The sequence below is a fragment of the Parasteatoda tepidariorum genome, chromosome 1 (assembly GCF_043381705.1).
Source record: "Parasteatoda tepidariorum isolate YZ-2023 chromosome 1, CAS_Ptep_4.0, whole genome shotgun sequence".
Lineage (NCBI taxonomy): Eukaryota > Metazoa > Arthropoda > Arachnida > Araneae > Theridiidae > Parasteatoda > Parasteatoda tepidariorum.
The window spans coordinates 75982206-75995480 of NC_092204.1; the positions used below are offsets into that span (position 1 = coordinate 75982206).

At 27.4% G+C, this 13275-nt stretch overlaps 1 protein-coding gene across 1 annotated transcript; it reads left to right on the plus strand.

The window, feature by feature from the left end:
• Positions 1 to 364: 364 nt before the first annotated feature.
• On the plus strand, positions 365 to 10342 carry LOC122270404 (uncharacterized). Its single transcript, XM_043047584.1, has 5 exons — positions 365 to 433; positions 2982 to 3095; positions 5251 to 5305; positions 8229 to 8425; positions 9725 to 10342. The coding sequence occupies exons 1-5, from the start codon at positions 371 to 373 to the stop codon at positions 9818 to 9820; spliced, it is 525 nt and encodes a 174-aa protein (XP_042903518.1). The 5' UTR covers positions 365 to 370; the 3' UTR covers positions 9821 to 10342.
• Positions 10343 to 13275: the final 2933 nt, after the last annotated feature.

Here is a 13275-nt window from a genome sequence, read left to right on the forward strand (position 1 = left end):
CTTCTTCACCTACCCACCTTAATGAATGAATGACGGGAATTTCCCCTTCTTGCTTGAAACGTTCTAGTTCAAAATGGCGGAGAGAGCAATTAATATTTTCATAACTGTAAATTTTTTTAGTTTCCTATATTTATTTTTATAATAGCAATAATTATTTTTTTTTAAATATTTTGTTTTTGATTGATTAGATATCATTCTAATACTAAAACATTATTGCCCGAAAAATAATGTTATTTAATTTCTGCTTCTTAGATTCAGATCATTTTAATCTCTGTTTACCTTGGGGGTCTATTATAACGGAAAAATCGATTATCCGGACTTCGGAAAGTCCCGCCGATTCCGGATACGCGACTTTCCACTGTATTCGTTTATGAACTTAATGCTGTATTTTTTTTCCTTTAAAATTCCAATTTGTTTGAAAGTTATTGCAAATGTAAGTGCTTTTTTGTGATTTTTTTAAAAAATTTTTGGCTTTAAATATTACCTATTTATCCATTGTTGTAGAAAATTTATTTTTCTCTCACAAGATCTTTATTTTATAAACTCGTGTTTGAGTAGATATCATTCAAAGGTAGAAAAAAAGTGATAGATTACATATTGCCAGATATATATTTTAATATTCATAGTGAAATTTTAAAAAAAAGACTTCATAATTAGCAATAAAAACTGTTCCCTGTTTGAATTATTATAAGTCTCTTCAACGAGTAAAATTACTTCTCATTCATTTCTTCTTATTAAATCTCACAATCTGCATTACTTAGGTTAATTTGTTTTTCTAACCTTGGTAATCCTCCGTTTTGTTAGGATTAACAAAATGTTCATACTTACAGCTATAAGAATTGTACATTGGAGAACCAAAATGTTGTTTAAAAAAAAAATATTGGCATTTATAAAGAAATAAACAAAGTTGAATGAGAATCAATTAAAGGAGTTGGTTAATAGAGCCTCCTAATCTTTTTAAGAATTCAGACTATTAAAATCAGCTTCACTGTCTTAAATAAGTTTAGGTTTGCTATTTGTTTGCAGCCAAAATTTCTCTACAGGAAAAACTTTTTACAATTTAATGGTATTGGTATTATAAAATTTTAATGATCTTTTCTATTTGATGGTAACCAGATGAGTTCTGTTATGCAGTTAATAAAAAAGAACGATTTGCTTTTCCCTCTTCGTGCTTGTCTAACAAATTTTCTACATTAAAAGAACCAACTTGAGTATAAGAGATAATTAAAAATACAATAAAAGTGTTATTTTTCGCTCTGAAGAAGTTTTCTTTCTTTGATATTACTTTTTGTCTTTAACTGTGTAATTGAATTTTGCTATCATCAATCCATTCACCTTCTCAATTTTTCTCCTCTATTTACTTTCTCCGTATGTTGTATTAACACATTGACAAGTTTATTCGGCATTGCACTTGCATTGTATATTTCAATTTATGAAACTCAGGGCTGTATAAAATATTGCAAAATCTTTGGCAAATTTGTTTAGTCAAAAAGCTTTAAATTTATTTAAAGCTTTATTTTTTAAAAATTAAGGCCCTGTGCCTAGAAAAAAACAATTTGCTTTAATAAAAACAAGCTTAAATAGATGAGGTAATTAAAAATAAGAGTGTTTTTTTTTTCCATTCCCCCTACTTAATTTTTCTCTTCTATTTACTTTCTGCATATGTTGTATTAGCACATTGACGAGTTAATTCATCATTGCACTTGATTTGTCTATTTCAATTTATGAAAATCGGGGCAATATAAAGTATTGCAAAAGCTTTGACAAATGTGTTTACTTAATCCATTCACCCACTCAATTTTTCTCTGCTAATTACTTTCTGCGTATATTGTATTGACACATTGGCGAGTTAACTCATCATTGCATTTTCATTGTCTATTTGAATTTATGAAACTCAGAGCGATATAGAATATTGCAAAAGCTTTGCACATTGTGTTTGCTCAAAAAGCTGTGTGCATTGTGAATCAAGATTAATAGCTAGTGACGCAACATAGTTTCTGTGTAAAATTAATAGCTAAAAAAAATATTAAAAAGTCTTAATGAATATTAGAACATCTAATAACATTTTAATTTATTATGATCATTTAACCTTTATTTTGGTATAAAAAATTTCATTTAAATGTATCTACTTTTTAATAGAACAAGTCTTATGCACAACTTATCTAATTTATGGAATAGAACTTTTTGGTGAGTGAAAAACATATGCATTCTCATTTGCATTTTAAATCTAAAAAGTTACAAAACATTTTTGTTTTACTAATAAATTAAATGTAATTTAATATATCTATAAGCATGTTGAAATGTGCAATAGCTCTGCTTCATTAATTATCAATGAAAAGAAAACAAAGTAATTTTACTATCTGTTCAAAAAAAAATTATTCATTCAAGATCATTGCAAATGGGCTATGTGGAGATTAATAAGCAATTGCTTGTACTGAATTTATTTTATAAAATCATTTTATTTTATTTCATAATCAGCATTGAACAATTGACCCAATTTCTGAGTTTACGGCTATCAATGTTCAGCTCCATATCCTTGTAATTTTTAACCCAATCCAGAAGACAAGGGAACTCCTGGGCAAACTAGCCTTTGTGAAGGACTTTTTAATAGAATAAAACCATACTTGCATTACATGGAGAGAAAAACTTTGAAAACCTTTCACTGTTTACCCTACTATTCGAACCCACTGAGGACATTTTATGTCAGCACTGTGGACTATATGAACCTGGGGCAGAATTCATATCAGCCAGCTACCACTGGGGCTTTGGTCACCTCATTGGAAGGCGAATGCTCTTATCTCCTGAACCACCACGGCTCTTATAAAATCATTGCATTGTTTAATATTTTCACACAGAAATAAATATTTCATATAATATATGTTTCCTCCAGTCTTTACTTTTACAGCCCAATTATGACTTAATCCTGAAGATTTTAAAAATATTTTATGTAATATATGTTCCTCATCTTTTTTATTTTACAGCATGGTTTAAGGCTTAATGTTGAAGACTTCAATGGGAGCACGCCCAATTCATGTGCATATAAGTTGCAAAAAAATTCTACAGTCACGCCCAAACCTACTGAATGCTGTATTGAGGTAAATAGGATAAAAATTCAATCTTACCTATCAAAAAATCCTATCTTGCAAATATTTTAATCTATAATTTATGTTATTATTTCTATCAATTGGTGTTATAGAGTTCATAAAATGAATTCTGTCATTCTAATGTATTCATCATTTTATTTTTATTTATCAATTTTTAGGGGTACTATTTTGATAACAGATAAAAGTCCAGGAATTTAATCAATCTGGAAGAATCAGAAATTTTAATGTCAAAGAGAATAGAATCTTCAATAATCAGGGAATTTAATGACCCAAAATGGCAAGGAAAATGAATTAATTTTAATGTGAGATAGCTGAAAGTTCTATATTTTCCCAAACACTTTGATCTTGTAATAATTTTTTTTAAAATTGTATTTATATCTCTAACATCTAATATACATTAAAATATATTTTAGGACGTAACTGAAAAGTTAGTATTTAAAATCCTTCCACTGGTTTCAAAAATCAGATAAATTCAATAAAATCAGTCTAGAAGTCCACCTTTATCTTCTAGGTGTGAGGACCCTATAATATTTACAAAATTGTGGGAACCCATCAGCATTGGGCAAATCCCACAAATTTGTTAATAAAACTTCCAGTTTCGTCATTAGTACTGTAATATGCTATTGCAGTTTTAGGTCTTAAACTTTATTTTTTACTTTTAAGACATTAAGCAATGGGCAAATTTTAAATTAAGAACAAACTAATAAATACAATAAAAATGCAGTGAAATGCTTTAGTTTTTTCTTTGTCTATATTTTCTTATCTTAATCTGTTTCTAGAAACATTGTCAAAACATATTTAGTAATTTTAAAATTATTATAATTAGTTAGAGGAATATCAAAATTGATAAACAATTTTGGTAAACCCTACTGCAGGTCCTGCAATCCCAATTGGTCGGGACTCACAGTTAAAGAAACTCTTATCCAGTCCATTCAGGGATTTTTTTTCTGAGTTTTTGTGGCTAACCTGGATATATTTCGAGACAATTTTTGTACAACCAAAAATTATTTAAACGTATTTAGCACAATATTTCGACACAGTCAGTTATCCATATTTTGTGTAACAAACTCATACAGGGTTGATTGTGCTCTGGAAAAAAATCCGGATTTTCCGCTAACTGTGATCCGGAAGNGTTTTTTTTTTTTTTTTTTTTTACTCAGGAAATTTTCTGGAATTTTGACTTGGGCTCACAATCACCCTTGCAAATGGAATGTAAGACCGACACTTTTTCATGAATTTAATAAAAAGAAATTTATACATAATAAAAAAGACAATTGATAGCTACCAACTCTACTAGATTTTCCGGTAGCTTTTTGCAACTACTTAGTTTCAACCAGTCTTTTATATTATTTTAGTAAATTCCTTATTGGACCAATCTCACTGCATGCAAAAAATTTGTGGATGGAAATGAAAACCTGATTGGTGAAATACACTTACCCACAAAAAAACTAGTCTCTCAGATAATTTTTTTGAAGGGCAGAGACTTATTCAGGGCTCCCATGGGTCAAGAAAAACAGGGAAAACCTGAAATTGTCAGGGAATTTCATTTTAAGTCTAAAAAGCAGGGAATAGTCAAGAAAGATGGAAAAGTAAATACACTTTTTGTATTTTATTTTCATATTTTAGGCAATAAAATGATTATTTCAATTTTTAAATGCATACCTTTCAATAAAAATTATTTAGTTTTAAAACAAATTGTTTGAATGCCATTTATATATCTTATTCGAGAATCCCTTTACTTATTCATCATCTTTAAGAAATGAAAACTTCATTTTAGAGATATTTGAAAAACCTTTATGTTTTCATAGGAATGAAAACATAATTTTAGAAACAGCTCCTATTCCTTTTTTTCTTAAAACCTTGTTTGAAAAATGGGAAAGAGCTATTCCCAATTTGTTTTTTCCATGAAATAGAAGAATTTTGTTGTGTGTCAGGCTTCAGTTAAAGCTATTGTGAGTCTAGACTGTTGTTTAAAACTATTTTATTCTAATTTCCCAACCTTTAATAATTTTTGACTGACTTAATTTTGTATACCACCAATTTTCTTAACTGAACTATGAAAACCGGGATTTGAAACTTTATATCCCGTATAACAATCATTCAGCATGATTTGTAATAATAATATTTAATTTTTTTATATATGTAGTTGTCAACCGAGTCAAGCAACTCTAATGAGGATGATTGCATTGAAATTATAGAAGGTATCTTCATTATTATTAACTTTTTTTATCGAAAAAGCTTTTATGAATAACTCAAATTGTTGTTTTTGTTGTTGGCCGTGTGTTTAATACAAGACTATTTTTTAAAACAAAAACTCAGATGATACACGTTGAACTTTTTTTAAATATATTTGATAATAGTTAAACTTATGTGGATGGCTTTATAGAAAAAGGTTCAAAATGTTATTATTTTTTTAAAAAAAGTATTATGTGGGTAAAACTCATGTTTTATTTTATCATACTACATTAATTTTATTTTTCTTTAGTTGTTAGTTTAATTTTTAAGTATTTCAGTGGATAAATTTACTGAGTAACATTTTTTTTGTGTGCTTTAAGTGAAAAAAGGTTTTAACTGCATTCGCTAAAAAAGCTGTCAACTACTTAACAGTGCAAATGTCAACATGTAAAACAGTGTAAATGAGTAATAGAGATTATAAATTGTGCTAAATCAGTGGTTCCCATACTTTTTAGACTCGTGGACCCCTTTTTATAGTCAAAATTTGCCCATGGAACCCCAGGTGAAAAACTGCATATACATATGTACGGTATAAAAATTACAAATTTTAAAAAAAAAAAAAAAAAAANAAAAAAAAAAAAAAAAAAAAAAAAAACATTTTGTTTAGAACTATTTATTGAAATTATATCTTTAGTTTAAAATAAAATTTTAAAAAATTAATGACTTGGATGAACGTGATGAGATTTTAGGAGTGTATTTATGCCGGGTTCAATGTTTGTGAGCACTAATTTATAATCATTTATTTATTTATTTTTTTTTGTGATGAGGTTCATTACGGCACTAAAACTGAGACAACAATATCCTCTTCCCACGTTTTGTTTATGCAGAAAAAGTTTTGCAACAAACGCGGTTTTACGATTTTAGTTTTGATTAAATTTAATTGTTCATCTTGTAGTTTCACATTAGTTTCGTAAGTTTGGCAAATGTACTGGAAATACATTAGTTGCAGCTTGTTTTAAGTTAGTCAGAAAACCTCGGTATCTTCCTACCATTGACGGAGCACCGTCAGTAGCTACAGAAATGATATCAGTCAAGGGTATAGCTTTTAATTCAGTCAATAGCGTTTCACCTTTCGTATCGCTTTCCAAGCATTTAGCAAATGACAATTCTTGGTAAAATTCTTATTCGTTTACAAATCTTACATAAGCTAAAAGTAAAAGCTCTGTTTCCTGGATAAGTGGATTTGTCAAGCTGTATAGAAAATTCAGATATTCTTAAGAATTTTCAAATCTTACATAAGCTAAAAGTAAAAGCTCTGTTTCCTGGATAAGTGGATTTGTCAAGCTGTATAGAAAATTCAGATATTCTTTAGAATTTTCTACGCACTGAGATATTTTGTCAATCCTTCTTTTAACATTATTATTACTCCGTGGAATTCTTTTTACAATGTTAAAAGCTGGTTTGTGCAGCCTGGTGAGTATTGCCTCACTTACAGCTAGTAAAATAAGTTCTTCAATACTGTGAGGCTTTCCGGACTTTGCAATCATATAATATGCAATCATGTAATATGCAATATGCAAACATGCAATCCATAGTCACCTCGCTTTGATGTTGTCCCTCTAAGTTGTTGCTGTGACGGTGTTTTCAGATATTTTTCTTTGACTTTTTGAAAAATAGTTACATCTTTATCTTTTTTGTCACTATGTACTTCTATCAATTGTTCGTTAAGCTTGGAATGTTTCATTGAATCACTTGTTATAGTTTTATTGCATAGAAGGCAATATATAGACATAGGTAAAGTACTATTTCCTGGTGAAGAAATGAAGACATACTTTAAATATTCAGCACTGCATTTTCGGTGTTTTTTCTTCGACTCATTCATACTGTTATCTCTTAAAAAGGGAACAAAAGATATAAGAAAATTGGTAAATCAACTGTCTAATTTGTAACAAACCACTGTTAATAATTATAAGCACCCACCTTTATTTATAGTTTACTTAGGACCTAAAAATCGTTACTATTTTAAATTCCATAATAAAAACCAATCACAATTTTATTATTTTATATTAAACATCTCGTGGACCCCCTGACATTGTTCAGGGACCCCTAAATCAGTTTTTATTTTTCACGGACCCCCTGAATGGTACCACGGACCCCTAGGGGTTCATATAGACCTCTTTGAGAAACACTGTGCTAAATGGAAGTGGACAAGAAAAAAAAATAAAAGCAAGACATAATCTTCATTTTCCTACAATTTCACTCCTTTTATTTTATAGCACTACAGTTATTGGACCTTGCTGAACAATGTAATAATATAACCTTTCTGTTTAAATTTCCTAACAATTATTATTATTTACAAAACAGAGCTATTGATCCCAAGCTCAACCCTGACCAAATGCACCAGGCTGTTTCTCATTATCTGGTGTCTGTCCTCTGATCTGTCCTGCTTCGGTGGCCCTTTCAGTAGCCTGGCTTCACATGTCACAGCTCTTGGGATCCACAACACATACACACTATAACACCATTGTAAAGTGGGAATGCCTTTGGCCAGGGTCAATAATTCTTAATTTTTGTAGTAAAAAGCAAAATTTTTTTTAAAAAAATATTCATTTCAAAAATTGCAAGCATTAAAATTGCACTTGACACATTCTTCCATTTAAATTCAATTGATCAATTTTATGTTACTTAGATACTCAAAAATTATCAAAACTTCTTCCTCATTAAAAAATTATCAAAATACATGTCTAAAACCTAGACATTGGTTGAAGTAACAAAAAAAAAATCACTGTATTAACTTTAATGCTTGTTTACTCAAACTCATTAAAATGTTATTTTTAACTTTTCTTTCATATAGCTCTATCTATGTAACTAATAGTATTTAAAATTTTATTTAACTACTTTTTTTTTTTCATTTTAATTCTTTTTTCTTTCTTCCTTTTGAAATTATAGAAAAACACAATATTTTTGAAAAGGATACCATTGAAGAAAAACATATTAATGAAAATAGAGAAGATCTGTTTTGCAAAACATTAGATTCAAATAAGCTTTGGAAAAAACTTGGTTTATACATAATGGATGAGAAGGAATTAAATGTCATTGAAGTTATGGATAGCACTCCAACAAAAACTATATTGAATGAATTAAAAGTAAGTATTGCTTATTTAGAAAAACTTGAACAAATAATTAGCATATATTGCATACTTTCTCTGATGAAGTTATATTAATAATGTATATTATCTATATATAGTGACGTTAGAAAAGTAGCCTAATTTATTTCTTTATTCATTTGGAAAACTCAGCATTTTTTTTATACTGGTCAGTAAAATAATGTCTTTGTTGTATTATGTATTCAATTTATTCTTTGTGACTGGGATATTTAATTCCTACCAATTTTATAATTTGTGTGTTCAGAAAGCGTAAAATACTGCTTAGAAAGTGACAACCTAGGGAAATGTCAAGTGCTATTAAAAGTGTTCAATTAAAAAGCACTAAGTAGTAAAATCTAATTTTTTTTTTTTTTTAACACTTACGTCTGTTCTCTAGATTATTTTATAATTAAATTCAATCATACTAAAAATATTTTTATTAATCCATTATTCATACAAATTAAATACGTTAATTTCTTCCTCATATTAACACAATTAACTAGTTAACACAGTTAATTATTTAATTATAATTTAGAGAGAATAGATTCTATAAAAAAGCTGTGCTTTTATTGAATTATAAGAAGATTAACTAAATTTTTTTGAAGTGCTATAATTTTTATTCTTTATATTCACGCTTATCACAGTTATTAACAATTATCATTTTGTATAACTATTTTGTTATCAATCATTAAATATAGTCATTATTATTGAAAGATTTTTTTTCCTTCTTTTAGCTTGTTGGCATTTAAAATGAAGGAATTTTCTGATTAAAATTTTTAAAAATCTATATCTTTGACAAGATGAAAACAAAATCTATAAAACATTGCTTCATATAATGCAAATCAAATTTTAATCCTATTATAATAAATTTTTTAAAGAGGGTATTTGCTTTATTAAAGGGGGAGGATTTGATAAAATTTGCATAAATTATGCCCCTGTTTTGTATGGTAAATGAAAGAAAAGGAATAATGGGAAGTATTTGGTTTATAAACATAAATTTAACTTCTTCAACCCATTTTGAATTATTATTTTAAATATATTGTATTTAAGGATAATAGCTATGTTTTGCTGTTTTTTCTTTCACTTTTTTTTTTTTAAATTTAACAAATTGTAACATTCTTGCGGAATATACAAATTGTTTTGGTAACTTCATTATTTCTTTTGATTTGGACTAGTTGTAAATAATTTTGTGCTTTAAAGTATAACTATTGATATTCATTGAATTGTTAAATGCAATATCAATGTTGTGCATTTTGTAAATTTTAATCATATAATGTTTTATTCATCTTTTTTTAATAGAAGCAAAATGGAGAAAAATATCCTGAAAAACTAAAGTATATTTTGTCTGACAGTAAACTGAAGGAATTTGCACACTTACTAAAAGTTGAAGTGTGAATAATGATTACCACATTAAAATCATTATTGTGTTGCAGTTTTCTAATACCATGAATATTTACACTCAAGCTAAAGCTCACTGAGCATTGTCTTAAATGCTGGACACTTTGAAAAATAACAAATTTTATATGTGCCTAAAAAACTTCCTGTTGTCAATTTTGAAAGACAGTGCTTTGTCAATGCTGCATTACTCTCCAGTTTTTCAAAGCAAGCTTTTAAAGATATATTCTTTTTTAATTCTCAATCATTTCTATATCTTGTACATTTCTTTTATTTGTTTTACCAATCAGGGTACCCTTTTCTTTTTTTTCCAAAGGAATTGTTATTTTAAATGTAGTGTAAATATTTGTTAAATATTCATAAATTTGTGTACTTCTGTGAATGCTTGCAAGAAGAATGAATGAGTAATAAATATAAAATTATTTACAAAAAATTACTATTATTATTGTCATTGATTGTAAATATAAGATGATAAAAATTCTGTTTGTATACTGCTGTTATTATTAAAATTTTTCATCTCTATGGTAGATGTTTCATGTATATATTATACCTCACACTTCGTTAAAGCAAAGTCATGGAGTTGATAAAATCTTTTTATATTAGCCTAAATTTGTGCTGCCTGATAAAACGGAAATTGGCATTTAGAGTTTTTTAAAAATAAACTAAAGCAAAAGTTTCAAAGATATGTTTTATTGATCCTTTTAAGTTAATCAATTTTTTTATCCAAAAAAGTACACACAAACCCTTACTCACACGTAACATATTTTATGTAATGTAATATTTTTATTTAAAAAAATTAACTAATGATGATTAAAATGTAAAAATATATTTAAGATAAAGTTTAAAAAATTGTTTATTATTGACTTTTATTTGAAGTTTTGTATTCTGTATGCTTCTCTTATCCCTCTTAATGAAGCAACTTCAATTTTTTTTTTTTTTTTTTAATTTTTGACAGTTAATCTGTTTTCTTGACGTCTCTTAACTGATTGATTGCACAAACCTTTCCATTTGTGAAATCCTAACATTAAAATCGCAAAAAATGTTCGGCTTTCTAAGTATCTGAACTAAGGGGCTTTAATTCCCTCTCATTTTCAAAACCTAAAACTCTAGTACAACTAAAATCAACTATATGCCTTCAATCAAACGAAATGCTCACAAAAGAATTTTACCATCAGCAAGAAAAGAATGCAATTCTTAACTTGGATCCAACACTTAGGTCAGCACCTCTCACCCAATTTTCTAAAATCGACGACTCCTCTTGTTCAGTAGGTTACATCACCAACTCCAATTGTGAACTATGGGAACACCCACCGCATCTAAAAGAACAAATGCACTCTCCTCATTTTTCCAGTTTAGGAAAAATTATAAGTTTGTTTAACTTAGTGAGATCACCGCAAGTATTAGTGAGGAATTTATTTTCATTAGGTGCAATTTTCAGGGAGTTTATTACTTAAATGGGAGAATTTTATTTTCACATTAAATTATGTTTATCCTTTATGATTATTGTACCAAAATATTGAACTGAGTTCTGTAAAGTTACAGCAGAATATGTCGAGCGTGTCCCAGGACGTGCTGTGAGATATATGAACAAGAATGTTTTAACTATTTTATTGAAATAATTTGTTTAAATTATGTCAGAAAGAAGGAGTAATATTAGAAATAGTTGAAATTGCAACTTATTTAGCTGTTATAAGTTTTAGTGAAGGTTTTCAAAGGGTTATTGAGAGTTTTAGAGCAATTGAAATTAAATGTAGGTTCAACAGCCAAAGAATATACTCAAAATAAAGATGACCGCTTCTACTCTAAAAATATAAGAGGCGTTAGATGAGGGTAGATTGATTATAAGAATGTTTAGTCTAGCACTTGAGATTACTGAAAATGATGCTTTATAGTTAGTTACAAAATTTTATATGGTTTATTAATCACGAAACTTTAAATGTAATTTATTTGAAACTATATTAATGTAATGTACTTTAAATGTAATTCATTTTAAACTATGTTTCTGGTACTTGCTATATCTCTAATACAATTTTCAACTGATTAACTTCAAATTTTGACACAATGAATATAGTTTTTGTTGCACGTAGGGATTTTTTATTATATTAACTGGTTTTGAATAATTCTCGTTAATGTAACTTATTTTATGACATTTTGTTCAAATAGAGATTACTGAAAATGATGCTTTATAGTTAGTTACAAAATTTTATATAGTTTATTAATCACGAAACTTTAAATGTAATTTATTTGAAATTATTCTGCTGTACCATTATTATTCTGCTGTACCATTTTCTAAAAAAACAAAAAATTTAGTTTTTAAAAATTTTGTGTGCAACAAAAACTACATTAACGTAAAAAATCAAGCCTGAATCAAATTGTGATGATTATTTTTTCTATGAATATAGTAGTAAATAATTTAAAAAATAAGTTTTAAACATATTTTTAAATTCTTGTATTTGGAACATAATGAAATGAAGATGAAAATGTGTACAATAACATAGAAAAAATTTATTAAGTTAATCACAACCGTTAAAAAATTCCTCTTTTTACTGGCCTCTATTGCGCTTTTACTCCTTAATATAAATAGACATTTAATGATGTAAAAATTAATCATGTAGTTAAAATCATTTAGTTTCTTTATTTAATAAAATTTTTATGGAAAAAAAAGTTCCATTGCGAATATTGCTTACTCGCCTTTACAAATTGAATTCTCGTACTTTCTATTTATGTATGTACAGTTGTGCCGAGGAAATTTTTTTTTTTAAAAAAACGAGATGAAAACAAGATTATTTTTACTAAGGAATTTAAATTAAAACTGGAGTAGGAGTTGAAAAGAAAATTACATAAAGTTCTCAACTCCTAAGGTCATTGTAATCAGACTCTATTAGTTATTGGAAGTAATCTGTTGTATATGCACTAGAAAATAAATATATCTTGGGTGTTTTTTTAATTAAATCTTTATTTTCTTATTCTTTAAAACTGTATAATTCTCAATGCACTTTACTCAAGACTATCTCTAAATAATTATAAAAAAATATTTTTTACACGAAATTATCTTTGGTAAGTAAAAATTACATAATGGGGCACTAACTTTTGACTCATTTCTAAATAAAAATTATTTGGATTGTGCATTATAGATTACAGTTCATTTTGAGAGGCAGAAATCTAAATCTTTAAAAAAAAATTTTAAATTTCCCCATTCAGAGAAAATGGGTTATGGTATATTATTATTATTTTCTTTCTTTTTTTTTTTTTTTGTATCTTGCTTAAATTTGCATTGGCAACAAATTACCATCTTACACTATTTAATTTACATATTTATAATTCATTATCTTATCATTTTCTTAAATTTTACTTTTTATTTTCTTTCTAGCGACTGCACAACATAATAAAAGATGTTTAAGTTGCAGACCTTGTGCAAATTTTGGAGTATCCAAAACTGTTTTTTTCTGTTTTCT

What these genes read in the sequence shown, in the direction of transcription:
- LOC122270404 (XM_043047584.1), top strand. Translation starts at nt 371, where the DNA reads ATGAACTTAATGCTGTATTTTTTTTCCTTTAAAATTCCAATTTGTTTG. An exon ending in TTGCATTGAAATTATAGAAG is followed by an intron (nt 5,306 to 8,228) that starts GTATCTTCATTA and finishes TTGAAATTATAG; the next exon opens with AAAAACACAATATTTTTGAA. An exon ending in CTATATTGAATGAATTAAAA is followed by an intron (nt 8,426 to 9,724) that starts GTAAGTATTGCT and finishes TTTTTTTAATAG; the next exon opens with AAGCAAAATGGAGAAAAATA.